This window comes from Haliaeetus leucocephalus, unplaced genomic scaffold (assembly GCF_000737465.1).
Source record: "Haliaeetus leucocephalus isolate CR32 unplaced genomic scaffold, Haliaeetus_leucocephalus-4.0 Scaffold802, whole genome shotgun sequence".
Taxonomy (NCBI): Eukaryota; Metazoa; Chordata; class Aves; order Accipitriformes; family Accipitridae; genus Haliaeetus; species Haliaeetus leucocephalus.
In genome coordinates, this window is record NW_010973238.1 from 1,735,783 (window position 1) to 1,763,621 (window position 27,839).

General features: G+C 36.8%; 2 protein-coding genes across 4 annotated transcripts; one reads left to right on the forward strand and one right to left on the reverse strand.

Moving 5' to 3' along the window:
* The first annotated feature begins 255 nt into the window (after positions 1-255).
* DGCR8 (DGCR8 microprocessor complex subunit) lies at positions 256-15,402 on the forward strand. Of its 2 annotated transcripts, XM_010581680.1 has the most exons (13): positions 256-1,247; positions 1,676-1,838; positions 3,304-3,446; positions 4,181-4,463; positions 6,135-6,332; positions 7,755-7,856; positions 9,779-9,877; positions 11,094-11,176; positions 12,355-12,455; positions 12,919-13,025; positions 13,244-13,371; positions 13,786-13,899; positions 14,250-15,402. In XM_010581680.1, the coding sequence occupies exons 1-13, from the start codon at positions 525-527 to the stop codon at positions 14,331-14,333; spliced, it is 2,328 nt and encodes a 775-aa protein (XP_010579982.1). In that variant the 5' UTR covers positions 256-524; the 3' UTR covers positions 14,334-15,402. The 2 variants fall into 2 exon arrangements, with proteins under 2 accessions (XP_010579982.1, XP_010579983.1); XM_010581681.1 differs by lacking the exons at positions 3,304-3,446; positions 4,181-4,463.
* Positions 15,403-19,895: 4,493 nt separating this feature from the next.
* TRMT2A (tRNA methyltransferase 2 homolog A (S. cerevisiae)) lies at positions 19,896-27,714 on the reverse strand. 2 transcript variants are annotated; one of them, XM_010581683.1, is made up of 11 exons: positions 27,025-27,714; positions 26,193-26,301; positions 25,521-25,702; positions 24,551-24,665; positions 24,175-24,290; positions 23,403-23,514; positions 22,264-22,386; positions 21,547-21,622; positions 20,930-21,046; positions 20,612-20,708; positions 19,896-20,280 (listed from the first exon to the last, which is right to left on the reverse strand). In XM_010581683.1, the coding sequence occupies exons 1-11, from the start codon at positions 27,633-27,635 to the stop codon at positions 19,992-19,994; spliced, it is 1,947 nt and encodes a 648-aa protein (XP_010579985.1). In that variant the 5' UTR covers positions 27,636-27,714; the 3' UTR covers positions 19,896-19,991. The 2 variants fall into 2 exon arrangements, with proteins under 2 accessions (XP_010579985.1, XP_010579986.1); XM_010581684.1 differs by lacking the exon at positions 20,930-21,046.
* Between the last annotated feature and the right edge of the window lie 125 nt (positions 27,715-27,839).

A 27,839-nucleotide genomic window follows, 5' to 3' on the forward strand; every position in this document is an offset into this window, starting at 1 on the left:
GATAGTCAACGAATTATACAGGCAGCTATGTGTTAGCAAATTCTTGTGCTGGTGTACAGATCAAGGAGTAAAAACAATCTAATTTCAGCCTCATTCAAAATGGTATCAAGACTCACTGTAAAAATGTCACTCTTACTTCTACTTGAAATTTATGCTGGAAGGAGTGACATTTTTTCTTTTTGCCTGGGGTGCTATTTCCATTTTTTTTTTGGGCAACTTTTTTTTTTTTTTTTTTTTTCTTCTTCTTGTAGGTTGAAGGAAGAAAGGGAGACCTGCTTGTCCAATGAAGATGCAGTCTTAGTCTTCAGCTATTTAAGCTGAATGCATTGTGATTTCCAATAATTGAGACAGTGATTCTGAAAGCTGTCTACATTAATGAAAAGAACAATGTAGTCAGCTTAACTGAATCATCAGTGTTGCATATTGAATAGAACATGATAAACCAATCTTGATGGACTCATGCATGTTAGGAGTATAGATATAAACATTTATTAAAGCTTTTTTTTTAAACAGTAGTTTTAAAAATGGAGAGATATGAAAATGTACCACCCCTCCCTAAAGAACCTGCAAGAGAAATGAATGTGGAGAATCATACTTGTCCCCCACCTCTGCCGCCTAATGAACAGCCTCCACCACCTCCCCTGCAAACGTCCAGTGACGCAGAGGTAATGGACGTTGGCTCTGGTGGTGATGGACAGTCAGATACCCCTGCTGGGGACACGCACAGTATCTGCAGAACACAGCTTCTCACAAAGGGATCTGCCTGCTACAAAAGTCGTCTTATAATAGACCCTAACAATAGTGACCAAAGCCCAAGAACTGCTCGTCATGCACCTTCAGTTCGAAAGTTCACCCCAGATCTTAAGTTACTTAAAGATGTAAAGATTAGTGTTAGCTTTACAGAAAGCTGCAAAAGCAAAGATAGGAAGGTTCTGTACACTGGAGTTGAGCAGGATTATAAGGCAGATACAGATTTTGGTATTAATAATGTCAATGGGGATTTGCATGTTTGTCCTTTCGGTGGTAGTAATGGTAAAGCTGTAGGAATAGGGGGTGAAAATGATGACAAGAAGGATGATGAAAATGATATTGATCAGGAAAAGAGAGTGGAATATGCAGTTCTGGATGAGCTAGAAGATTTTACCGACAATTTGATGGAAATAGATGAAGAAGGAGGAGGGTTCACATCTAAAGCAATCGTTCAAAGAGATAAAGTGGATGAAGAAACCTTGAATTACTCATATGAGGTAAGAAAATCCACAGGTTTTTGGTGTGTAAGAGGTTTCCAAGTGGCTAGAAAAAAAATATGCAAAGATGTTCACTGAAACAGTCTTATCTAGAAATGTGCAGTACTTGAGTCAAAAATGCAGAATTTTCAGAGACAGAACATTGGCTGTAAACTTTTGTAAATTATCTTGGTCAAACTTCCAAGTTGTGTGGCAGATTCTATGGTCTTGTTTAAAAATAACATTTAAAAGGCTTCTTGCACAATCGCAGCTCATTTTATCCTGAAAAATACCAGTTCTGACTTACAAAAACTTATTTTCTTATTTTTCAGTCTTTTTACTGGAATCATTGGAAATTTCTAGTTTCTCTCTGCGTATACTTTTTCTTTGCAAGGGGAAGGGGAAGTTAGTAGACCCAGAAGGATAGTGTCTGATGAAGTCTCTTTCAGGATGACTTTGATAATGATGTGGATGCTCTGCTGGAAGAGGGTCTTCGAGCACCCAAAACAAGGAGACTAGAAAATGAGAAATATGGTGGTGAAAGTGATCACCAGTCTGATGGAGAAACAAGTGTACAGCCAATGATGACCAAAATTAAAACTGTACTTAAAAGTAAGTTAATGTTCATTAAATATCTATAACTTTTTTGTGTGTGGCTTATGTCTGTAGAACAGAAGTATATCAGCAAGCAAAGTTTAGGATAGCAATTCTTGTGAAATAGTTTGTATGTTACAGAATTTTATTGTTTGAAGGCTTCTTACTATAGGATATGATTTTTCATGTTCCTGAATAGTGAAGTTGATTTTGGGGAGTGCTTTTGGTCTTCCTCTGTTGTACGTAATGTGACTGTATTTTAGTGTGTGGATTTGTGAAAAATTATGAAGAACGTTACCTCAGTGATGGCGAGGTGAACAAGGATGGTCTGGTTTTTTGTCTCCAGTACAGTGAAACAGCTGAAGACTGTTTGTAGTCATTGTGGACTTTTTCCTACTTTAGTTATATAACTTCTGTTGTTGAAATTGCTCTATGTGAAGCCTTTATGCATGCAATACTAGGTTAAAAAAAATCATTAGGAAAGTCAATGGCTTACATTTATCCAGTTTCATTGTGTAAATGTTACAAACTGCTAATAAAGAAGAGCTGAGAACGTGAACCAATCCAGAAGAATGTAACTGAAAATAGTCTGAAGTAGAACTAAAATTTGAACCTGCTGTAGAGGAGTATTTTACAGCCTCACTGTATTCTGAAATAAGAAACCAAACAGTTTTTCCCTGAAAAATTTTATACTAACACAGGATTGCCAGGAAGTTCCCAGCTAAGATGAGTCTGGTCTCTGATTTCTGATGTAGAAAGGAGTGAGAGCATTCTCTGATTTCTGGAATAGAAAGGAGTGAGGCTGTGTATTATTAACTTGAATGCGGGCATAAGCATTTTACTGCAATATTGTTTCTTTTGCTATGTGATTCCTCATATTGGCTTATTGTACTCTAATTTCAGTCTTGTTTTCTGGAAGAAGTAGTATTCTTGATGGCTAAGATATTTAAGTATAAAGGTTTGTAGACTTGATCCTGGTTTGTGTTGTGCTTATGCTGAAAAATATAATAGGAGAGTCTTAGCTTACAGCCTAACTCATTGCTGGCTGTTTGGTTCTGTGGGTGTAGTGGTGTCTCAGTGCAAATTTATCCCTGAGTGTCAAGTGCAAAAACTTTTAATGGAAAACTCAGTTGTTTCAAAAGCAAGTATGATTTTTCCATTAAATATAGTGGTGCTTGTGATGATATAAATACATAAAGACTAAAGAGAAGATTCACTGGTGAAATGAACAAATCAGTCTGCATAAAATTAGTGCTACTGTTGCTTTTCAGTTGAAGACATAATGGAATCTATAATTTTGCAGGATTTAATGTGGGTTAGAAGCATATGCCTTTTTATTAAAACAAAATCTTTCTACCAAAGTCTTGTTTCAGTGTCATTTTATCCTTTGAGACAGAAAAAGCAATAAAAATAAAAAACCTTGATTCTTTTTCTGTTCTTCTAAGCAGTCTATCCAAGTTTAAAGCCACTCTTTGCTTTAAAGGTCGTGGCCGCCCTCCTACAGAACCTTTGCCAGATGGATGGATCATGACATTCCATAACTCGGGCATTCCTGTATATCTGCACAGAGAATCTAGAGTTGTTACCTGGTCTAGACCTTATTTCTTGGGAACAGGAAGCATAAGGGTGAGAGCTGTCAATTACTTAAATACTTACTGAGATTTAAAAATTAGACATGTTCTTGCAAACAGTTGAATATTTTTCTACTTTAGCAGGCTTCTTTCCAGTGTTAGAATTAAGGTACTTGAAAAATAAACTCCTCTGTTTCTGAAAATATGATACAATTTTTCTTGCGGTGTTTTCTTTTTCTATTTTTGCAATGAGTTTGGGCAGTTAAAATTAATGAGATGGTCTTATTTGGTGCCTTCATTGTTCTAGCATATGGCTGCAAAATGCTGGTTTTATTCCACCATGAAATATATTTAGAGCATTTATTTGTAGCTATAAACTAGCCTGAGCTGCGGCTTATGGTCCACGTTTACAGAAGTAAGCATGTGACGTTCATGAACCCAAGGAATCTGAAGAAATTGGATTTAATGTCATGGGCTTAAACCCCAAGAGAGCTCAATGGATTTTATGAAAGCATGTAGTATTTGCATGTAATTGAACAGAATATAGTTTGGATCTAAAACAGCGAACGCACTTTGAAGGTTAGTATCACTGTTACACAGTGCCAAGATACCGTAGGATTAGATGTACTCAGATCTTGAGTAGAGTAAGATTGCTGACCAAAGAGAAGCTTGAGCCTAGACTAAATAAAAGTAACTTCTATCTTGATTACATCTTTTATTTTTGAGTTTTGCTCTTGCTTTTGGTGACCTTGAGGTACTGAAACCTTCTGCATTATTCTGTATTTGCAGAAACATGATCCTCCCCTTAGTAGCATTCCCTGCTTGCATTACAAAAAAATGAAGGAAAATGAGGAAAGGGAACAAAACAATGACATAACCCCAAATGGGGAAGTATCACCTGTAAAGCACCTAGATAAATCTTCAGAACTGGACTGCCAAACAGAAGAACCAGATTCTACTGCTGCTGATTCTGGGCCTTTAGATGATAAAGACCCCTCAGGGGGAGATGCAGCACAAGGAGCCTTAGGACAAGTTAAGGCCAAAGTTGAAGTATGTAAAGATGAATCTGTAGGTATGTATGGCAAGTGGAGTCTTTTCTTGGCTGGGGTTGGGGTAATGTCATTTGGGTTACATATGCTTTATTCCAGAGTTGGCAATTGAATAGTATCTTGCCTGAGATCACGTGGTCAGTTGTCTTTCTGCATGTTTTTTTGTATGCAGAGATCTGAAGAAATAGATCCAGTATTAGTAATAAATTTTGATTTTAACAGGAAGAGAAACATACAGTGGAGAATTTTTCTGAAGGCTTAGGAGTCCACGTGCAAAGGTTTTGCACACAAAAATGTGAAAATTTTGGAAGTTTAGTCCTGTAGGCTTTACCTCAGTTTAAGAATCAATTAAGTCAATGGGTACATATGAATTGCTGTTGTCAAGTGTGTTTGTGTGACTTCTTTAAATGAGCTTTTCTATGCAGTCTCTATATTTGCTGAATTATATCTATTTTCAGTATGATCTCTTAAGATAAATGGTGCAGTTAAACTAAATTTGCTTATTTGCACAAGTTTAGCAGAGTAAGTCATGCAAATATAATTGCACTCATGCAAAGAGGTGTGATGCTTCATTATTTTATTTATGCAAGTGTGATAGCTTTTACACAAAAAGCTGCCTGAAGAAGTCACGCCAAAGTCACTGCCAAACTTACAGAGGAACTTGGACAGAAAGGTCATGTGCCACTTACCACAACTACATACCTGAGAGTACCATCCATGTAAATTACTGCTGCTTAGAATACTGATATGGATTGTAGGCTACCACTTAACTTTGTAGTGTTCAAACACAAAACTTGGCCTTGTCATTACACGTGTCCTGTTCAGTCCCATAACCATGCCAAAAGATTTAAAAAAAAAAAAAAAAGGAAGAAAAAAATCATCAATATTTAGGAGCAAAACTAAAACCAGTAAGCACTTACTTTCCACGTGAAGTTTACCTGTCTATCTCTCTCTTTAAATAGGATCTGTTCTGTATTACTGAAAAAAATACTGAGTGATCAAGTATAAGCGTGACTTGCATTTGGAATTCCTTGTGGAAGGAAACAATACCAGCAGCTTGCTTTTGTTTGTTTACATCTTCATATGCTATTCTTTATTTTTGCTGATCGTATCTGCAGAAATATCCTATAAAGGAGAAGCAGCTGTAGTTCAAGGGGGGCAATCTTTTAGTACTCTGTATGTGAAAATGAACGTGTTAAATTCTCTTTAGAGGCCAGCAGATACTTACGGAGCATCATTATATAGTGTTTCATGGTGCACTGTTTAATAAATAGGCAGCAATCGTCAGTTTAGGCTTCAGGAAACTGAGGCTAATAGCGTTAACTACTGTTACTCACTGTATACCTTGCTTCAGGTAATGAGAAGGTGAATAGGTGATGAAGTAGAACACTTACTAGCTTTTGTTACAAATTGTGTTGGGTATTATGGTGGTTAGGGCTTAGTAAAATATTTAAGTGACAGAATAAAATGCTCTTGTTTTGTTTTCCAGTTTGCACAAGTGTTTTGCATTTGACCCAGTAACAGGAAAACTTGTAATTAGTTTTGTTAGTATAAAATAGTGTCTTAACCTTGATTATGTTACTTTTGCTCCTAGTCTAAAAAAAAAATTATAACATGTTTAAAACAGTGGAAATAGTGAACTTAATGCTTGCTCAGTGGCAAAGTAGAGAGAGTAACTTGCTTGTGCTTCTTAGATCTGGAAGATTTTAGACGCTATCTTGAAAAGCGTTTTGATTTTGAACAAGTTACCGTAAAAAAATTCAGAACCTGGGCTGAGAGACGGCAATTCAATCGTGAAATGAAGCGGAAGCAGGCAGAATCTGAGCGGCCTATTCTACCTGCCAATCAGAAACTCATTACCTTGTCTGTGCAAGATGCACCTACGAAGAAAGGTTAGTTTGTCTACCTGTAGTTCAATTATTCTATATCAAAGACTAATTACAGTTCTAAGCTTGACTGAAAAAAATCCTGTAATAAGTCTACTTTCTTCTTGTTCTAGAATTCTGCGTTCTTGGATCCATCATATTAAATAGTAACGGAAAAATACTGTCAAAATGTACTTCCTATTAGAAAAAATAATTCCTAAATGAAAGGATTTTTATTCCAGGTTGCAGTCCTGTTAACTGGTTACTACCTTTAGCTACTTGTTACTGTTGGTTGTTGCTGAAAACCATCATGCCTAGTCACTCAGTGCTACTGCCTTCTCAGTTTTGTACCAGTTCTAATTGGTCCCAAATTAGGGACTGGTTACAAATGCCAGATTGATGCAGATTAAAACCTACAACTAAAAATAAAAATTTTAAGCAGTTTGACGGATACAGTTAAGAAGGAACTGTGTGTGCAGTCGAGTCCTGTGGTGTGAGGAATGGATATCGTGTCTGATGAGAAGCTGGGGGAATTAGCTCTTATCTGTGTTGGCTGTGTATCCATAATAGTTTGTTCAACTGCAGTCTGATATTTAAAATGTCTATAGACTGTGGTTTGGGTCTTGTTCCTGTTTTTTGTTCTTGTTTTGTACATTGTCGTGTTTCTGGGTTTCTTCTCTTTAACAGAATTAAAGCTGATGAGTTACATATTGACCATTCCCTGTTACAGGGAGGTGCAGCTGAATTTTTAGTTAATACACTATCTTAAATTCTAAGTTTAGAGCCACACTGAAACTATCTAAATCAAGGACTTAACTTGCACTTTATCTATCTAAGTCTTAACTTTCTCTCCCATACTGCCGTAGTGCCCACCGAGGCAGGGTTTGTGCTCTTCACTAACAATATTGTTGCAGGGGGGGGAAAAAAAGGACCTTTCAAATAAAAACAGCACGTTCAGGGCAAAGGGACAGTGACCTGATCTGTGGCTTGCTAAAGAGGAATGGGGCGGGGGGGGGGGGGAATGGAGTGAATCTGATTTGTGGATTTGAAGTCTATGTGCCTGTTGTTAGAAGGGAGATACAACATGTGTTTAGGAGCAAATTAGAGGATTTCTAATTGATGTTATCTGCCAGAAATGCTGTGTGTAGAGGTCCAGAGGCCATGGGACTGCAAACATTGAATGTAGAATATTTGCTTAACTTGTAATTAGTGCACTTCCAGTTGTTGATAGAAATTTCTCAGACTGATTTCTCAATACTTTTTCAGAGAAAATGGACTTTGAGGTCATAATTATCCATGTCTGATTCAACAGCATTGCATTTAATTTGAGTGGACACTTATCCCGTGGATAAGTAATTTGTCATTTATTTATTTCTTTGTAGTAGAAATTGTCTTTTAAAGACTGGCACTACTTAGCTGTCTTCCCCTCCCCCCATCTTTTTTTTGCAGAATTTGTCATTAATCCCAATGGGAAGTCTGAAGTTTGCATACTGCATGAATATATGCAACGAGTCCTAAAGGTTCGCCCTGTTTACAATTTCTTTGAATGTGGTAAGTCTGTTAAGTTTTTTAATCGACCACATGCTGTTTTGAAGGGCTTATGTTATGCTTGGATATCTTAAAAAAAAAAAAAAATCAAATGATGGACATTTTTCCTAGGGAATGTCTTGAAAGTCTGTTTTGAGTCAAATTCTAGCTAGGAGACGTTTTCTGTATCTTAAACATGGCTTTTGAGGATAAGAGCAGTCTTACATTTAAAATAACAGTATAGGTTTTCACTTTGAAAACTATGCCTAAGTGAAAATGGATTTGAGCAACTCATTTGCATCTGAAAGGACGCATCAGTGAAATATGGGCAATTACAGTTTTGCTCACTGTGCACAATTAATATTTGCTCAATCTTCTTGTCATTGATGTCCATTAAAATCCAACTGTAAGGCACGCATTGATTTAGTGAATCATTGGAATCCTGAAAAAAAAAAGTTAAATACTGAACCCAAATAGTTTCTGAAGAGAAATGTGTAGGTCATCAATTATGAAGCTGTTTGAAGAATTTGAAAGATTTCTGCAGACACATATGTACCCTCTCTAAAGCTGCAATAATTTGAGATATTTTTGTGGATTTGTTCTGTTCTGGTATTCTTCCAATTGACAAAAAATAGGGTATTTTTTTGAGATATGTGGAGTTTTAAAATCCTTTAACTGTTCAAGTTACTGTATGCTATGATTGTTATGTCATGGAGGCTCATATTTATATCCAGTTTCCCTCAGAGAATTTTGTATGTATAAATTGATACTAAAAATTTAAATGGAAACCAGAATTGGCTATGTAGACTATTTGTCCTATGTGACTATTCTCTAAGGTCCTTAATAAATTATAGTTAATATTAGTGGAGAAATTACTAGTTAGGTGCGGATTGCAAAAGGTTCATGCAGTTGGTAGGAATTGATTTGTCATGAATGTTGACTAGTTTTCCTCATAGGATTAGAAGTAGAAGCGTCACTCTGCTGAACTAAAAGTAACTAAAAGAGTTACTGAGACTATGTTGTTCCATGATTAGTGTGGGATTTATGTGGATATCTGTTTGTGTTTTTAAACAGCTTTTAATTTTATTCTGTGTCAGTGGTGTAAGAGGTAGTTTGGTAGTTCCTAATTTAGGCTGTACTGCAACTGTGTAAATGATGCTAGCTCTCAGAAAAACAAAAAACTTGGGGAGAATTTTATTTTAGATAAATATTGGGGGGAATGCACTTGATGCTTAATCAGGAATCTAAAAATGTTGCATGTATGGCAACTATAATTGGAATCAAATAATGTTGGATTTTTTTTTTCCTGTAAATTCCAGTCAAATTGCTTTATCTAGCTGCATTTGAGATTGCTTTATGAAGTGGTATACCATACGTTCCTTGCATTTTTGCTTTTGCTGGTTTTTTTAGGGGTACCTTATAGAGAAGGAAGAAATTACACCTTTTTCAACAGCAGGCTTGAAAGGATTAAGTCCTGCAGTCAGCATCCAAGGAATTACAAGTTGGGCATCTTAGTTCAGTGTGGAATCTATAATTATTCAGAATTATGTTATATATACGTTATATATGCATTACATACTGTAACTGAATTTTCAATATCAGAATGTATAGCTCTTGTATTTACAATGTGTTAGTGATGCAAAAACTTCGGAATTAACATTTGAATTCTGGCAGATCACAAATGATCTTTTAAAATGTAAAAGTCCTTACTTTGGAAGAATGAAGTACATGGTGGTAAGTCTAGTGGTAATGGAAAATTCTTTGGTTTTCATATATTGGAGTAAGCAATTTTCAGTCTTTCTGAAGAGTAAACAATTTCCATGCCTCTTGAAGTTGAAATGAAGAAGAAAACAAATCTTTATAGTGGTGGTATTCCATGTTCATAATGAGTATTTTACACTGGGAGTTCTGAAAAGCTTTCTTTTTCTTTCCTGCTCCATTTCTAGAGAACCCAAGTGAACCTTTTGGAGCCTCAGTGATTATTGATGGAGTAACTTATGGGGCAGGAACTGCCAGCAGCAAAAAACTTGCCAAGAATAAAGCTGGTAACATTTTTTCTTTTTTAATACCAACTGCTGAATGTTTATCTGTTTTCATTTCTGCTTTGAAGATGACATATTTGCAATAGTAAGTAGGAATCATTTTGTTAATAGTCAAAGAAAGTACACTTGTGTCTTTTTGGTAAAAGTGATAAATACTGTTGCATAGGGTTTTCTGACAACCCAAGGTTCAACAATGTACTGGAATAGAAAGCAATGAAGAAACTTCAGATGTTAGCTTACATTAAACTATTGATGTATACTGAGTAGCTGTAAGAGCGTCTGTCTCTAATGATCAAACCAATAAGAACATGTTGGGGGTTTTATATTTATACTGTCACCTGCTATGTAAACACCTGGTGTGTGGATTTTAGCGAAAGGTAAATCTTTGCCCTTCTTTAAAAACAAAAAAAATCCCTCAAGCTTTTCATTGTTTTCGTTCTCTTTCTGGTAATAAAACAATTGTACTGAACTACGTGATTATTGATTTCCAAGTACTTGTGTTCATTAATTAGTTCTAATTGTGTAAGTCTGCAATAAATATGTAAATGATGAAGATCTAAATGAGAATGTCCCCGATACATGAGAGCTTCTTACTATGTCCGGGTTTAAATGTCTGATCAAGAAAAAATAACTTATCAAAATTTAAAGATGTATAATGTACCTGTGGTACTTTCTGCACTTGTGAAATAAGTCAGTGTAGCTAAATCACTAAAAGCCAGCCCAGAATTATTTGTGCATGAAAAAAGGTATTTTGCTTTGAAAATTTAGGCAAATTCTGGGTGTGCTTTTCGTGCAATACTAGGGTTCTGAGTGCCCTAGTGATACAGTACTAGGGTTCAGCTGTAATAACTAAGGGCTGATGATAACTCTTTAATTTTGGGTCCTAAGAATTCTACGTCACTTTTAAAATGAAGCTTGATGATAATTTTTTTTTCCTTTCATAGGCATTTCCAAAAAGCAGTTTCTTCTTAATTTAGGTAGTTGTGAGACTTTCATCATCAACTTGAACAAGTAGAATTTTTTTTTTTCTTTAAAAATTGCAAGTGAATATGCTTCTTACAAAAAGATGATGCCTGTTTTGACTGTGAAGTTGTGTTATATGAGTGGATGTTTCAAGGGGACATATGAGGCTTGCTTAAAGAGTGCTTCATTCTGGTTTTTTTCTTTACAATCATTGTTTAAAGTAAATGTTACCAAGATGTTTAATCATTTTCTGCAGCTCGAGCTACACTGGAAATCCTTATTCCCGACTTTGTTAAACAGACCTCTGAGGAGAAGCCCAAAGACAGTGAAGAACTTGAGGTACTGAACTCTTCCTTGTCGACTGTCATTGGAGTCTGTTTTTAAAAATATTACACCTTCAATGTCAGAAATATTAATGAAAATTCATAACATTGTTTTCTCAGATGGAAATGTGAAATTCTTCATTTATAGCAAGATCTATGGCAATGAAAACCCTTTTTTTTTGTTCTGTTGGAACTGATCAGAAAATGTACTGTGATGCAAAAAACTAGCCCCTTGTTGAAATATCAGGTCACTTACTGAAGACCTGAAATGTTCCAAGACATTGTACTGCCTGTACTGTCCTGGCTTCCAGAATCCTCTGGTTGATGCTTTGGAAAGTTCAGAGCTAGATGCTGTCTGGTTTTGTGTGATCGTCTCAGAAGACCAAGTAAGAACTAAAAGTGCCTACGCTTCTGAGACATTTTTACTTAGCTATGAAAGCTACTTATTGCCAGATCAGACAGTTAAAATTACAGACTTTAAGCAGCAACATTTGAGAAAATCAAAGGAAAAGTTTTAAGTGGAGAGAGTGTGCTATATTTTCACATATTGGAAATATTAAATAGCTAGTTCATAGTGATATGTTCACTTTCAATTCAGCATGTAACAGACCATCAGTAAGGAGTAAAGGAAGAATCAGTGATTGGCCTGAAAGGAATGGTTTCATTTTAGAAAGTGTAATATACAGAATGAGTTGTTTGTACACTTACTTTAACTTAAAATTGTATTGTATGTCCTACACTATTGAAATGGTCATTAAGAAAATGCAGACAATTTTTTTCATTGTTTTAAAATAAAATACAAAACGTTCCAATAGCTGTTACGTTTTCTTTTATTGAACCACAGCATTTTGGTAAGTAGAATTTCATAATGAAGTTAAAACAAATAAAATAATCTTGTCCTGAGGGAGAAAGGATGATAAAGAATTTATAAGATTGTCATTTTTATGTCCATCTTGTATAATGTAAAGTTGGAGTTAAAAGAATTATTTAAATTTCTGTCTGCAAATATATGATTAGGTGTGGCAGTTTTAATGATGTTGGTAAATACCTCCATTATGGATTTAAAAATACTTTAAGTATTAAGCACAGAGTAACAGAATTTGTTTAATGTTGCAAAGGAGAAATGAGAGTTAAGGACAGTGTTAAGGTCTTATTTGCACAAAAGCACAATAACTCTTTTCAATTCCTTCGTAGTATTTTAACCATATCAGTATTGAGGACTCACGGGTATATGAACTCACCAGTAAAGCTGGACTCTTGTCTCCATATCAGATTCTCCATGAGTGCCTTAAAAGGTAAGGCTGCAGAATAAGGAGCAAATTCTGTTGTGTACAGGTGTTTGGGTTGGGGCACGTTGTTTGCTTGGTTGCTGGTACCCACAGTGTTTGTCAGTAACTTGGACGTTTGTGGGCTGGCCAAGCTTACTGCACCCACTGTGGCTATAAGAGACGTGGTGTGGACTGAACTGTTTAATGTTGTATCTTCCCTTAATTTATATTTGCTGTTTATGACTCTTGTCTTCTGAGATTAGGTTTTAGTTGTGGGACATACAAATATATTTGTTTTTCATTTATACAGGCTTGCCTTTCCATTCAAGTCAAGTTGCTGATTTAAAAAAGAACTCTTTATTAATTAGTGTCTTAAAATTTATTATTAAAGTATCTAATTCCATTGCAATGACTGTCAAAGATAACGGCAACCGCTTCAGATGTTTGTAATTTTACTTAGTATATGATATTGATTTTGTTTGTTCTTAAGAAACCATGGAATGGGTGATACATCCATAAAGTTTGAAGTGATTCCTGGTAAAAATCAGAAGAGTGAATATGTCATGACTTGTGGCAAGCACACGGTGCGAGGCTGGTGTAAGTACAGTACTTAGTGTGACCTCTGATAATACCTTCCTTTTTTCCTGTTCTCATTTGTTGTCCATTTTGTAGGTGCTTGTTCAGCTATCTAGCTTGTTACGTGCTTATTCTACTCTTCTCTGGCATCTCAGTTTTGAATAACACAAGTAAACATCGGTGTTAATCTAATTACATAACGTGCCAGTATTGATGCATTTTCATGATTATTTTTACAGGCAAAAATAAGAGAGTGGGGAAACAATTAGCTTCTCAGAAAATCCTACAGCTACTGCATCCACATGTGAAAAATTGGGGCTCTCTTTTGCGTATGTATGGTAGAGAGAGTAGCAAGATGGTTAAACAGGTGAACATGATTTTGTTTGATTGTAACCTACCTTGTGATTGTATTTTGCTCTTGTATTTTTCTGGGTTTTTAAATTTATTTATAACAAAGCTTTAATGATAACTGTTTTGGCATAACAGTGGTGTTCCTTATCATGGTAAAGGCAGTATGCATTTGATGAGCAGTTCTCAATTCTTCTGAATTGATTCTCATACCTTGCTATTGCCAAAACATAAGATGACTGCTTCTATTGACAATAATGCATTAATCCTGCATCTTTCAGGTCAAAATTATATAGTCTATTTAATATTTAACTCACTCATGGAAATATATGTTATTACTTAAGGAAGTACAACTATCACAGATTAAATTTCTGCTCCACGTTTTTTCCATCAAAAAAGCTCATCTGTTGTTGCTTATGGTTCTGTTGAATAGGAAACCTCTGATAAAAGTGTGATAGAACTTCAGCAGTATGCCAAAAAGAACAAGCCAAATCTGCACATCCTGAACAAGTTACAGGAAGAAATGAAAAAACTGGCACAAGAAAGAGTGAGTATATGCTCTTTTGTATTTACAAACAGGAAGAATGCCATGGGTCAGACTTAGCAATGATCAGAATTTTTGCTTGTTTTTATACAGTATCTTACATAGAGAGCTGTTCAAAACTTGATTTTTGGCAGGGGGGCTACTTTTAGAGAGATCTTCATCCTCTGTTTTAAATTGGCTTTATAACTTAATTTTACCCACTTCAGTAAATTTATTTTTAACATTAAAACAAGTTAGCCTTTCACAATGATTGACACCAGTTTGGCTAAAATTGTTCAAAATTTTAAAACAAGTGTTTTATTATTATATTCTCTTTATGACTGTGTGGTGGGGTTTGTTTCATTTTCTTTTAGGAGGAAACACGAAAGAAACCCAAGATGACAATAGTGGAATCGGCTCAGCCTGGTAGTGAACCTCTCTGTACTGTTGATGTGTAATGAGAAAATTTACAAGTGGGGAGCAATAACACAAATGGAGGAACTAGATTTTCAACAATTATTTAAAAATTGTTTGCTGCAGAATGCACGATAACTTTTAAAATCCAAGCTGCTTCAGTTATGCATTGTTCTTTTTGCATCATCAGGGCAATATTACTTTTTCCTATTCTCTCTTTTTCTTTTTTTTTTTTTTTTTTTTTTTTTTTTTTTAATACCTCTGAGATATGTACGTTTAAAGGATTGATCATAAAGATCTCTACTTGGGCAAATGCACAGAGGACAGGCATGTTCACACAGGATAAAATCAATCAAGCACTTTTTTCTAGAAAGCCATCCATGTTGTTTGAAATGGATGTGTTTTAAGGATGAAATTCAGAATATCTATGTACAGGTTGAAGCTGATATTATATATATATACACATTCATATATATGTATATATAAAAGAAATATATGTACATCTTCTTGTTTGAACATGCCTAAAACTATTTTTGTGAAAAGTTTTGTTGCATTTCAGCACATAATAATATGCACTGATAAGACACTTTGGTGACAAATACATGAAACTGATGAGCAATGTTCCTAATGCCATAGGATTAGGCCAGTAATGCTGTTTCTTTATGTTCTGTTTTTTGTCTCCTGCCAGGCTTAGTTATTCAAGATCACAGTATGCAGATTTTTTTATTACTTGAAAAGAACAAGTATACCTGGTAGTGTTAAGAGCAACAGGCTGGATATCGAAAATTATTGGGTTTTATTTTAATTGAAAAGAGCCTATGTTAGTTTACAGATCAGTTGAAAGGGGAAAATACGGCCCTATTTATTTGCTTAAAATAAAAACTGTAATTTGAAAGGCTGTTTTCAAAGCTTGGAGCCAAAACGCAGCTGATGGTGGTTGACAGTCTAAAAATATTTTGCCAATGATGTGTCTAAAGACCTTCCACTCCCTTCTCCCAGCAATAAAACAATTTCTCATTTGTGTGGAGTCAGAATACATCTGACTTGATCAATTAAGTCTTAATTAACTTGCAGGATAAAAGCAAAAAATTAAAAAAAAAAAAAAAAGAAAAAAAAACCAAACACAACACAACCCTTAGAAATCTGAAATAACTGCAGCAATTTAGTTTTTTTAAGAAGTTTTTGTTTTTACTCTTTTAATTACATTTTTAGTTTTTAAAGAAAAAGTGTAACTTCTGCAATGAAAATTAGAATGTAGATTTGGAATATGACATAGAGTAATGAGTAGAATGAGACCATAACAGGTTATACTGATAAAGAAGAAAATCACAAATATGCAACTATTATAAAATACAATCTTAGAAAACAGGCAGTACTCATTATGTCATCTGAGGCTTTATTAAATTAAGCACAGAAGGAATAGTTTTGGCTGTAGTGAAAGCACTGCTTTGTGGGTTTTGTTCTTCATATGGGGTTCTTTACTGGGTGTTTGCAGTAAGTCTTCTCTTAGAACCATTTTTGTGGGTTCTTTTGTTTGTTCTTGAGGAAAAGAGTCAAAACCAAGCTGGTGGCAGGGCTTCAATGATTTATCCAAGAGTTGTACTGCTATATTTTACACTCCTACTCCTGTAGGAGCAAAAGAGGTCAGTTCTTTGTAATTGCTGCAGCTCCTGGTACTTACCTGGACAGTGATCTGGGGGCTCGAGGAGGGAGGGAGGGGGGGGTCCTGTTTGTTTGTTTGGGTTTTTGGTTGGGTTTTTTTACCATGTTACGTATAGAGTGCTGCAGTATAATGAATTTAGTGCCTACTGGATTTTAACAATATTGGCATCAGTATTGTAAGACCTCCTTTTAATATCACCCATTATTTTGGAAATATGTGGATTTTAATTTATATCTCAAACTACTGTTCTCTAATATGTTGCATAAAATGTTTGAGGTTAAACAGGAGGAGTCTTGGAGTCTTACCTGTTTCTGTGTTTGAGTGATATGCTCAGAGGTCTCTGCAAATATGAATTCACCCATTTTTTATTATTATATTTAGCTTTTCAGTTCCACGAGTTGTAATCCTGTTACAACAGGATACGGGTAGTTGGAAGACTATACATAAACTATAATTTAAAGAAGTGGCCTATCTAAAAAAAAAAAACAAAAACAAAAAACAAAAACAAAAAACACTGCCTCTGCTTTTTTTTGTATAGCTTTAATAAATCTCCATCTTTTGAAGGGTATATAATATTGGTGCAGTAGTGACAAGCAGTGATTACTGTTTGTCTCTCTTTTTGTTGTTTTTCTGATTTTTTTGTTTTGTTTTGTTTTCATAAAGACAGGGCTTTTATCTTCTATGCCTAAACGTATTACTCCTTTAGGTAGGTTTTACTTCAGCTTACGTGTTTTCAGCAGAAAAATCTGTACTTGGATGGCACTGTAAAAGACAAATCACCCTTGTAGATCTTATTTTTCTGAAATCAGAATGTCAATGCATTTGCAGGTCACCTGCAGAATATCCAGAGATGCCTCACTTACAAATTTGTTTTCATTATTTTTAAGAGGATTGCTGTATTACCTCAGTCTGCCACTATCAGAATCACAAGGTGACCATTGCCCTTAATTAAAACATCCAGAGATTTCATTGTGAACCAAAGCCTAGAACGTATATTATGCATTCTAAACAAAAACAAACAAACAAAAAAATGGTATTAGACCTTGCTGCAGCCTTTAACTGGAGAGATGTCCAGAAAATAGCGCAATAACTGCTGGAACAAACAACTTAACTGCTGTTTATGTCATTGTGAAGTATTCTTGTGTTTTAATGTTTACTATTGTTTGGAGTGTAACAGTCTTGCATTTGCACATAAGCACGAGCTGCTGTGATAGAGGATAGATCATTGCATTAACTTCAGCTTCTGCATGAACACTTACAGTGTGATTCAAGATGTATCCTAAACTTGTCTTGTAACTCTTGTGTGTTTTCTAGGTAATCGGCTGTAAAGGTTTAGATCTTGATTGTATGAATGCATAAAACAACTGCTGCTTTTGTCACTGATATTTGTTATTTATCCCTTCTATATCCAGAGGAGGATGGGTATTTTTATAGGGATGGAGTGTATTTTTAAGAACCGTTCCATCCTTTGGGAATTAGACAGTTTTTGCTTTGCATATTATGTGCTTCTCGACAAAAGTGTGGTATATTGACTTTAAGGATTAAATTAGTGTGCATTCAAATCTTTATGGTACTGATGGAAAACTTACTGTGACTTCCAGTGAATAGTCAGATGCTACCTATTTAAACACCAGTCATCCAGCTTTTCCTTACATATTTATTAAACAAAACTGATGAAGTAGTTGGGTACTCAGAAGTTTGGAAAGACTATTATGCATAAACTTAACTGTTGTATGTAAACTTCCACTTTCCTGTGATGCTGTTAGGCTTTATACAAATATTTGTAACATCCAAGTATTTAAAAGCATCATGATTATCTTATTAATTCTCTAGACTGTACTTTGGTTCTGGAGCAAAATTCAGGAAGTGATAGCCTCCTAACTTTCCGTGGGAAGAAATGTGAAGTGCAAGAAGCCATGCTGTTGTTAACCAAATAAAATGATCAGTTACAGTATTCTGATGTGTATCTGAGAAAGTGAAAAAACAAAATTCATTCTTATTGCCCAAGTAGGTAACAATGGTTGCTGTATGGATCGTGTTGGGTGCAGTTGCTTGATGCCAGTGCTAAATTGGTACAACTATAAAGCCTCATTTTCACTGAGCCTCTGCTTGCTTTTTTTCTGCACAATCATATAATCCTATGTGTTTGGTCTTTTGAGTACTACATGTGTATTTTTCAGACAATTAGTTTTGAGCAATAAACTTTGATATTATAAAGTGCTCCAGTGTGATCAGTATTATGATAGCTTAAGCATACTTAGAAAAAGGAACTTTTTTATTCCTAGATTGCCGTAGGTATTTTTAAACAGAAATTAAATCAGTACAGGCTTGTTGGTCATGGAAGTACTTACACTTTTTTGGTAAGGAATTGAATGTTTACGTGGGTAGACATCCCTTGGAATGAAATTAAATTCAAACTTTTTACTTAAGCGATGTCAGGGTTGGAAATGACACAACCCAAAGTTGCTGGGTTTGGTACCTGTTGCCACACACCTGCCTGGCAGGAAAAGAAGGGGTATCAGCAAGTCTGTGTGCTGTAGTAGCAGGGGGTTTTGTTCAGTCCGTATTAAATGTGGACTAGAAGTATGTTCAGTAACTTGAGATTTAAAATGGTTAATCCTTCTAACAATCAACCGGTATTACTGTCTGTTCTGTAGTGTGGATCACAATCCATTAAATTAATGCTAGGTGCTGAGCATCTGCAGCAGTACAGATCCTGAGCGGAGCGCAACTTGTGCAAGGGTAGGAGGCTCAACCAGGTTTGTCTTCCCACCCACTAAGTACGTTGGAAGTGCACCTTAAGGTGCTGGGCCTCAGTTACGTAGCGCTCACTGTCACGGCCCGGGTGTCTGCAACACATGCTTACTATGGTAAGGTTTTGCATTAAACGCAGCTGCGTCTTTCTCTTGCTGCCCAGGGCTCTTGAGTAAAACACTTGGGAGGATACCTGAGATACTGTCCTTTTGTAGTAACCACCGAATTAGACATGGCTCTTCCATGGAAGTGTTTTCCAGGAGGCTGAGGTTAGCCTTTTTAAAGCTACTGCAGGGTCCAAAAGCCTCAGTGAGGCTGTGGAACTCCCTAGAGCTCGTTGTGACATAGGAGGTACTTGACTGAAGGTATCCACTAAGCAGGCTTACTAAGAGTCTGAGAGGAAAATGAGCCTCTTTCTTTATCAAAAATGAAAAATTTCTTACTTCTTCCTGCCATGAAGGATGGCCCTGACTGGTGTCTGTACAGTTAATTCCTGGCTGTAAGTTTGCACTGGTGAGGGCATGCCTACAGTGAAGTCATCTCAGCTTTACTTGTACATTGTAGGAAATGATCTAAGCCAAGCCTTTATTTTATCATCAGTGACAGTACACTCTCAGAATAAAACTGATTTCAGCTGCGGAAAGTGTAGCATTTTTATTAGAATATGAGTTCATTGCTTTCTAGTGAAGATTTAGCAAGTGAATGATTTATGGAAGGTTTAAGATTGCCAGATCTTTCCTAGCTTATTCAAAAGACACGGCACTGTTTTGACAGGCTAGCAGAGCTGAAAAAAGTTAGTACTGACAGTTATAGGTCCCTGTAACAAGATTACCTGCTTTGGGAATTAGATACTGCCTTCAGTCAGTCTGCAGGGTCCTCCTTACCTTAGTTGTTGATAAATAGTAGCTATTCACTAGCGCTTAAAGTGTGCCGTATTACACTTGCACTGGAAGGGATGGTGCTGCATTACAAACGAGCCCAGGTTTTAAATAGTTGTATCTGAAGATAGCTGTGGGATACTTTATTTAAAGCTGTTTCAGCTGTTTAAAGGATGAGACCACCATATACATTACTTCACTCACCTGAATTTCCCCCCCGAGGGCAGGAGGAGAAGAGCAGGACTAATAGTACATAATGAAATTTAATTCAAGTTAGTATGACGAAATAACTTTGAAGCCTTGCAACTACTCTGTTGTACAGAGATTTATTACCTGGATGTTACAGAAACAATGTTATTGAAGCAGGTAACAAGCAAAAGTAGTCTCTGGAAAGTGTCTCTGAAGAGTTACGTTGATTCCCTCTCTTCAAGTGCAGTATCTAGATGTACAGAAGTTGCCTGGCTGGCATCAGTGCTGGATGGGTTGGTGCCATCCAAGCACTCCGAGTCGTATCCTGCTGTTGTGACTGGAGTAGCATCAGGCGGTGCTTCAGCAGAGCTCCCGTTTGCATATTCAACCCTTTCAAAGAATATCAGTAACTCACAATGCCTGGTCTGAGGGAAGAGATCCACAGCCATTGCTTTAACGGGACGGAAAGAGGCTCCTTTGACTCTGTTGGAAGGGGCCCGGCAAAGGCTTGATGGGAAAGGGAGAGAAAGGGGAGGAAGAACTCTATTAACGTTTTAGTATACTGTGCATCACTGCTACTCTTCTGAGAGAGGATTTCTTCCCCAAGCCTCAGTTCCATGATAGGGTTATGCACCACCCCTAATATTTCCATTACTGCTCACATATTGGGCAATACGGTTCCAAGCTTGCTGTGCAGCAGCTGTCAACCATTTCTCATGAAAGGTAAGCCTCAATGAATACGGCTTAAAAATAAAATTCCAATGACGGCCCTCCCTCCCCAAGAAGCATGTATTTTTCTTCTTGCCACATATACTTAGTCAATGCAAGAAATACTCACTCCACAAAGTTATTCATTGCGGCTCTGGGATTGCAGGATACATAGATAAGCTTCTTCAGATGTTCAGCTCTTCTAATGGCAAGAATTACCTTGGAATCTAGAGGATCAAAACCCAAGGCAGCTGTTTACCAGTTCTGCGTGCATCAACAGACTCACACAAAAACTCCAGGTTACGCTCCACATGAACGAAACTGTTGCAATACCTAGTTGCTTCAAGCTATACCTGAAGCCTCCCGTTTAATTTATTCCATTGGTGTTTTCTTGGGTTCACCACCAAACACCAATTAGCAGAATAGACTTAAGAAAAGGTAAACTTACGCAGCCCTGCTCGTGGTGGATCTACAATAGTAATCGGGTTCTGAGGAGCTAATATGTTAATTAGGGAAGGAACAATATCTTCAGCCTTCCCGCAATGAAATTCAATATTATTCAATTCTATAAAAAAATGAAAAAATGTTATCGGAGTACTTATCTAGTCAAAGCATCTTTCAATACACTCAAATTGGATATTACATTTGGATGCCTTAGAAACTACAGATTGTTCAGTCTACCCTGAAATCAGTGTAATTTAAACAATCACTGGTACTTCACATCATTTAAACAACAGTAACTTGAGCATCTTCCATTATCTAGACTAAAGCAGAACCCCACAAAAAATAGCTACTGTTAATGTAGGGGTAACTGACTTCATCTCTCTTTTACACTGAAATGTTTTATTTTTGGAGGAAAAGAAAGCTAGCTGTTAGTCAACAGGAAAACTGATCTCACAGACTAACATGGTATTTGTTTTCAAGAGAGATTAAATGTTTAAAGTGGACAAGATTACTATCAACAACATGTAATTCCAAGCTGCTTAGATAATGTAAAGAGAAACTAGTTCTATAACTACTATACTTCTTAACAAGCAAAGATCTTAGCATTTTGGCTTAACTAACCGTTAATCTGGGCATTCACTTTGGCATCTTGCACAGCTTCTTGGCAGAGTTCAATTCCAATCACTTTCTTTACTTTCTGTAGAAACAAGGGAAAAAGATCTGTCTGTGGTACGTAAATGTAAGTTTAACCACTATTCATAGTATCAGCAATTAACTACTATACATGAATGTTGACTAGTACCTGGTCAGAGAATTATTGCCTTGCAGCCAGAAAAAAGGCTGAGAAGGGACCTGTGCAAATAAATACGGACTTCTTAGACTCAAATTGTGGGATGAATACCATTTATCCCAACCTGTATGTGACAGACTCTAGTTATGCGGCCGTCTTTCTTTTTTGGGGGCCCTTATGTGGTCTAGCAAGCTCCACTCTAAAAATTATGTAAGAAATGCTGGTTATTCCCAGCCAAAGCTTTCTGAGAAAGCCCAAACTAGTTAAGTGGATAGATCCTAGTAAATTTTGGCTAGCCTACAGAACTACTGCCTCTTTTGACTGAATTAGTTTCAAAATAATTTAGGCTGCTCAACACATGGGGGAGATTTCATAATGATTTGGTAAAACAGCTTCAGGCAGTTTAATTAGAAATTAATTGAAAAAATTAAGACATAACGTGTTGCATTTCAAGGACATCAAGTGTTTTCTTTCACTGTAAGCACAACTAACTATCTACATCTGTTAACAAAGTAGCTTATAGCCAGGAAAAGAAATCACTCACTCACCTTTGCCAAAGAAATCCCAATAGTTCCTGTACCACAGCAAATGTCAAGTACGGTGCTCTCTTGGCTCAGTTGTGCCCACTCCCTAATGGCGGTATACAAAACTTCTGCAGCTTGTGTGTTTACCTGTGAAATTACATTTCAAATAGGTCTACTTCTTCATAAATAGTAAATGTGTTTTAATGAGTCTTAGGAAAGCATGTTTTCTTTTTCTTGCTTCTAAGAAACAGATCACATATAACTGACCCAGACCAGCACATACTAACAGATCACCATTCCATTGTTGAAGTCTCACTCAATTTCTCTCTAAAAAGTAGTGTTTTGTTGTCTACGTTCTAGTAAAAACATGACTTGTTCTATAGGACCTAAAAAGCAAGTCTGGAAACTAGAGGAGACAGCAAACAAAATAATTAAGCAAAATGCTAAGCAGTAAAGTGAAGTCCAGACTATAAAAATACTTCCTCCCCTTGAATAGGAAGTAGTAAAGATTCAAAACCAGGAGAATATAACCATGACAATACATTCAGCAAGCTCTATTTGTTTGTAATACTGCTTTAAAGTAAATGCTGTAATTACACATTATGGTTAAGGAAGTAGTGTATAATAAGCTTTCTAAACCAGTGCCTCTAGAGCAAGCATATTTGTCTTAAAGAGCAAGCAAAGCACGCTATGTGGGAAAAAAAGAAGTAGCCTATAATCTATGGCAAATAACAGAAAATACAGTTCAGCTTCAACATATTTACAATACCAAATGATAACACACTTCCTTCCTATTTTGATACGTTCCATTTCAACAATATAGGCTACAAGTGTTGGAAGGGCAGAAATAAATTTTGGAAAAACAAACAAAAATTAGTATTACAAAGATTCCTGAACTACATACTGCATGTTCTGTATACACAAAGGCTACCATTTAACAGGAGGCCAATGATACTGAACTAGTAAAAAGAAAAAAACAGTTGTCTTCAACATGTCTCCATCAACTGCTTTTGCAGCCAAACATATACTCAAAGGTATTTAATCACACCAAATAAATGAAAGATTAAATCTCTAGGTATATAATATCTTGTTACACAGCATTACCCAGGCTTAAGGGCACTAATGCAAATCCAGTGAAGTTAGCAACTTCCTATCATCCTTACCTGAAAAAACGCATGAGGAGAAATTCTAAATTTTAGGCCAAGAAGTTCTTCATAGATGTACTTATCACCAGCCACATGCTCCAAAGGCAAGTCTTCTAGGTTGGGAGATTTCCTAGGCAGGGTGGGAAAGGGGGGGCAAGGCACGGGGAGACAAAATAAATAAAAAAAAACAAAACAAAAAAAAAGAAGACAGACATGGTTGTTACAATTTTTACCAAAGCTTTAAGTCATCTTAAAAACTATAGTACTACATACTAAGCAGTAATTTATAGTGGGCCAACATTTATCATATCCTTTTAGAGACTCTCGGCCATTTTTTTCTTACGGTGTGCAATTGTTCCGTTGATGTCAACAGTAGGACCTACATTGTCTCTAGATAAAGATAGCGTGAGCCTTGTGCTCTGTGGAAAAGGATGGGGAGGTTAAAAAATCACATAAAATAGGGAAGAAAGGAGGCAGAAGTTACTTGTTGATAATAATAAATATCCATCTACTGCAGTAAACACTTCTACAGCTTGACAGCCAGCAACTAGTAGTGGCTTTACCCACTGAAACTCCACCTGCCTTTATCCAGTGAACACTACAGGAGAATGCAAAACTTCAGGAGTCTCTTGTGGAAAAGGTAAGTAACTGTTCAACAAATTAGTAACGCTGCTGCTACTTTTATGATATAGACAAAATAATGGTGCGGGAGTGCTACCTACTTTTCTGTTGCAAACACCAAAAATCCAGCCACCACCAAAATCCCCCAAAGCGAAGTCAACTCCCTCACCTCTGTCCTTCCTCCACAAAGTACAGAGAAGTAACGCCACTGCTCTTTCCCATCCCTTCTGTGAAGTATTTTGCCAGAGAGATTTTCAGGTCAGCTAGCTCTTCTTTACTTAATTTCTAAAGGTTTCATTTCAAAGAAGGGAGAATAATGATCTTAGTGACTTAATGATATGATTTAGTGTATGCCTTCTATACACATATTAATTACTTGTTCATTTCCATGTATCAGATTAGTCTAAATAGAAGACTAGGAACGCAAGATAAACTACGCCAAGTAATTATTCTATTTCTCTTCTGCATGCACGATTCATAAAATCAAACTTATGTAATTGTAAAGCTGTGTGTCTGGGCTGCACATTACACATCAACTTAAATACCTGAGGATTAAAATACACAATTGCCATGATGTGGCCATTCCTGGTGGTACGGACTGTGAGCTGTTTCCAGTGACCTTCATAGGTTTCTGGGCTGTAAACTGAGTAAGGAGTTGACCTGCAATTTTCAGAAGCTCAGTTACTTAATAGAGAACTATTTTTTTGCATAACATTCAACAGTTTCTTGAAACAAAAGCAACTCCCCATGCAAAGCAATGAAAAATGTTAAGTATAGGCTACATTGATTTGACAAGGAAAGAACAACTTCCACATCTTAATTAAGAAGAAAGGAAAAAAAAGAGACTGATGAATAGATAATATCTCCTAATGCAAAATAGTCTGTCCCCCTGTCTCACAATCCTCTTACTCGTTTTAACCCAACCAAAATTACAGACAGGCTATAGGCAGCTTCTCACCGCATTCAGAGAATGACACAACTTTTTATAATGCCTTCATTGGCTTCTGTCCTTCATACCAAGTTCAAACTTTCCACCTTCATGATTCTTCTGAACCACTCCTTTTTCTAAAAAGTGGTGTTGCTTAAATTTACAACTTTTGTTTCATTCCTTGTTGTAGGATGATTCTTCTCTTCATCCAAGGAAGCAATTGACCGTTGTTATTCAAATTCCTCTTTAAAAAAACTTTTTCTGAGTATTTCTTTAGAGTCAGTGGAAGAAGCTCTCAAATAACAGACACTTTTTATTGTAGACTTAAAAAATCTCATTGCTTGCAATAAAGCTGTGTTCGGCTGGAATCTGTCCCTCCATCTCAGAACAGCTGAGCAAGAGCAAGGGAAAAATACCCAGTGATCTAGGCACAAGAAGTAAACCTCAAAGAATTGCTAAAAATTGAGACTGGTATATCTTAGGTCTTAAAGCTGAGAACTAACACTAAGCTTTTCATAATATTTAATTTTATAAATATGTTTAAGACATCAAAACCTTTAGGGATAACTCATTTTACTTATGCTCACCTTATGTAGTCTTGGAAAGCTTTTACTACTTTTTTGGCAATAGCAGGAATGTGAATAGTATCAAATGGCTCCACTACAGCACATGTACCACCCTTATATTTGCCAAGACGACAACCCACAGTTTTGTCTTCTTGATTTACACCAATCCCAATCAAGAACTCACATTTGTTGCGATATTCAGTCTAGATTTAAAATAAAGTTATGTAAGATATTTACATAGCACTTATTTGTACATGTCAAGTTTCTCCTGAAACAACCCTCATATAGTTAAATGTATTTGCAAATGGACACAGGACATTTAGTTCATATGGAAGATATTAATGGATTTTGATGTATGAGAACTAACAGCAATAATGAAAAAAGTTTTAGTAAGTCTTGTTATTTAGAGAGCAATATATTGCCTCTGTTGAAGAATGTTTGTATTAGCCTACAACATAAGCTTGTAAGGACAGCATATTCATTTTAAAGTTAGAATATCCAGTTAATTGTAACTGTTCTTCTACTTCCTGTAAATATTTCCACACAGTATTTACATGAAAGGCAACAATGTCTAAAATTCATCATTCATTACAAGTCAAATACTCAGTTTGTCCACTGTCTCTTAAAACCAAGTGATTAATTTAACCCTAAACTCATTGACCCCATTCCATACTTTACCTAGGATTACATTACCTGTAATGGTGATGCTTTCACTCCCTCTACTGGGCAACACAATTTATTATACTTCTGCTTCTGCAGGAACAACCAAGGTAATAGAGCTCTGTTGTTATTTCCGATTTCCCTGCCCAAAGCAGAAACAAAAATTGTAAAGTACACATTTAGAAAAACTGAGGTTATTAACAGTTGCACTAGACTTTTTTTTTGCATAGGGCATAAAAACGTACCAGATTATCAGGTGAAGAATACTTTTTCCAGAATTTTTTAACAGGCAAACCCCCTTTAACTTTATAAGAACTGTGACTCGAAAAATAAGAGTTAAATGTAGTTATAAAGGTACGTACTAGATTTATCAATGTACCCATGCATGAAAGTAATGCCAATTTTACCCACATAAATGAATAAGGCAAGAAATAGAAGTTGTACTTTCATCTAGAAAGACCAGGCATAAAAATCTGAGGGGATTTTTAAAGAGAAAGTCCTAATAATAACTTATTATCTCTACAGATCGATTACCTCTTGCAGCATTTGACAGTGCCAATTTTTTTTAGGGGCACAAACATCCTTCTGCTTATGCCTATGGAACAAGAGACATTAAAACAATGCCCCTTCATTTAGCAATCTTTCGAGGCTGACGAAGAACAGCTATAGCAAGTTCTGTCAGCTGGAGCAGTTTTTAAGTCCTAGCATTGCAGATTATCTTTTATTTACTTTGTCAGGGGACTTGGTTTTTGACCTACCTCTAACCTACTTTATTTTAGAGATGGGAATTTGTGCCAATTTAACTACATCCCAACATAAGGTCAAGTCTCGTAAACTTTACAGTAGCTTTACAAACAGGAATTACTTTGTCAGCTTCTGCAGCACTTGTTCGCACTCCTGCTTCTTTTTGGCCAGCTGCTCTTCGTAGGGCATCTTCCACAGCGGGGTCACGACATCTGCTATTTGCTCGCTCAGAGGCTCCTCTCCGCTGGCCTTGGAGGGAGCCAGCCGCTTCACCTCTCCCTGCTCCGTCTCCTCCTCCTTCTTCCTTTTCTTTGCAATCGGGTCGGCTTTAGGCTTGGCAAGCCTAACGCTCAGGTGCCGGCTCTTCCACAAAACCCCATGGAGGACTTTCATGGCCTTGTCCCTCTCCTCCTCGCTCTTAAACGTCACGAACGCGAACGTCTGCTTCCCGAAGAGTTTTATCTTGTGCGGGCTGAGCCCGTATTTGGCAAGAAACTTTTTCACATCATTAAACCCGATGTACTTGGGAAGGTTTTGTATTTCAACTTTATAGATCTCGGAGGTAAACAAGTCTCCCTTAATGTATCTGTACACGTCGCGGCAGGCTGCGGGGCTCTCCGCGGGGTCACCCCCGCCTCCATCTGCCTTGCTCTCCGCTTCAGCCCCGTCTTTAGCCTCCGGCACAGGAACCGCGACGCGGTCGGGGTCGCAGCGGTCGCTTTCCTCCGCCATGCTCCCGCCAGCCCTGCGGGTAACGGCTGCAGGCCGCGCCGCCCGCCTCCCCTCAGCCCGGACACCAGGTCAACCCGGCCCCGCGAACGTCCACCCCCCGCCCGGCCGGCCCCGCGTGCTCCGCGCACACCTCGCGCTTCCTCGTGCCGGGCTCCTGGGGGCGGGGCTGTGGCGTCACCGACAGACCGCTGCAAACGGAACGGG

What these genes read in the sequence shown, in the direction of transcription:
- TRMT2A (XM_010581683.1), bottom strand. Translation starts at nt 27,635, where the DNA reads ATGGCGGAGGAAAGCGACCGCTGCGACCCCGACCGCGTCGCGGTTCCT. An exon ending in TTGTGTATTTTAATCCTCAG is followed by an intron (nt 24,291 to 24,550) that starts GTATTTAAGTTG and finishes TGAAACCTTTAG; the next exon opens with AAATTAAGTAAAGAAGAGCT. An exon ending in AGTGAATGCCCAGATTAACG is followed by an intron (nt 21,047 to 21,546) that starts GTTAGTTAAGCC and finishes ATTTTTTTATAG; the next exon opens with AATTGAATAATATTGAATTT.
- DGCR8 (XM_010581680.1), top strand. Translation starts at nt 525, where the DNA reads ATGGAGAGATATGAAAATGTACCACCCCTCCCTAAAGAACCTGCAAGA. An exon ending in ATGTAAAGATGAATCTGTAG is followed by an intron (nt 4,464 to 6,134) that starts GTATGTATGGCA and finishes TGTGCTTCTTAG; the next exon opens with ATCTGGAAGATTTTAGACGC. An exon ending in CTCCATGAGTGCCTTAAAAG is followed by an intron (nt 12,456 to 12,918) that starts GTAAGGCTGCAG and finishes TTTGTTCTTAAG; the next exon opens with AAACCATGGAATGGGTGATA.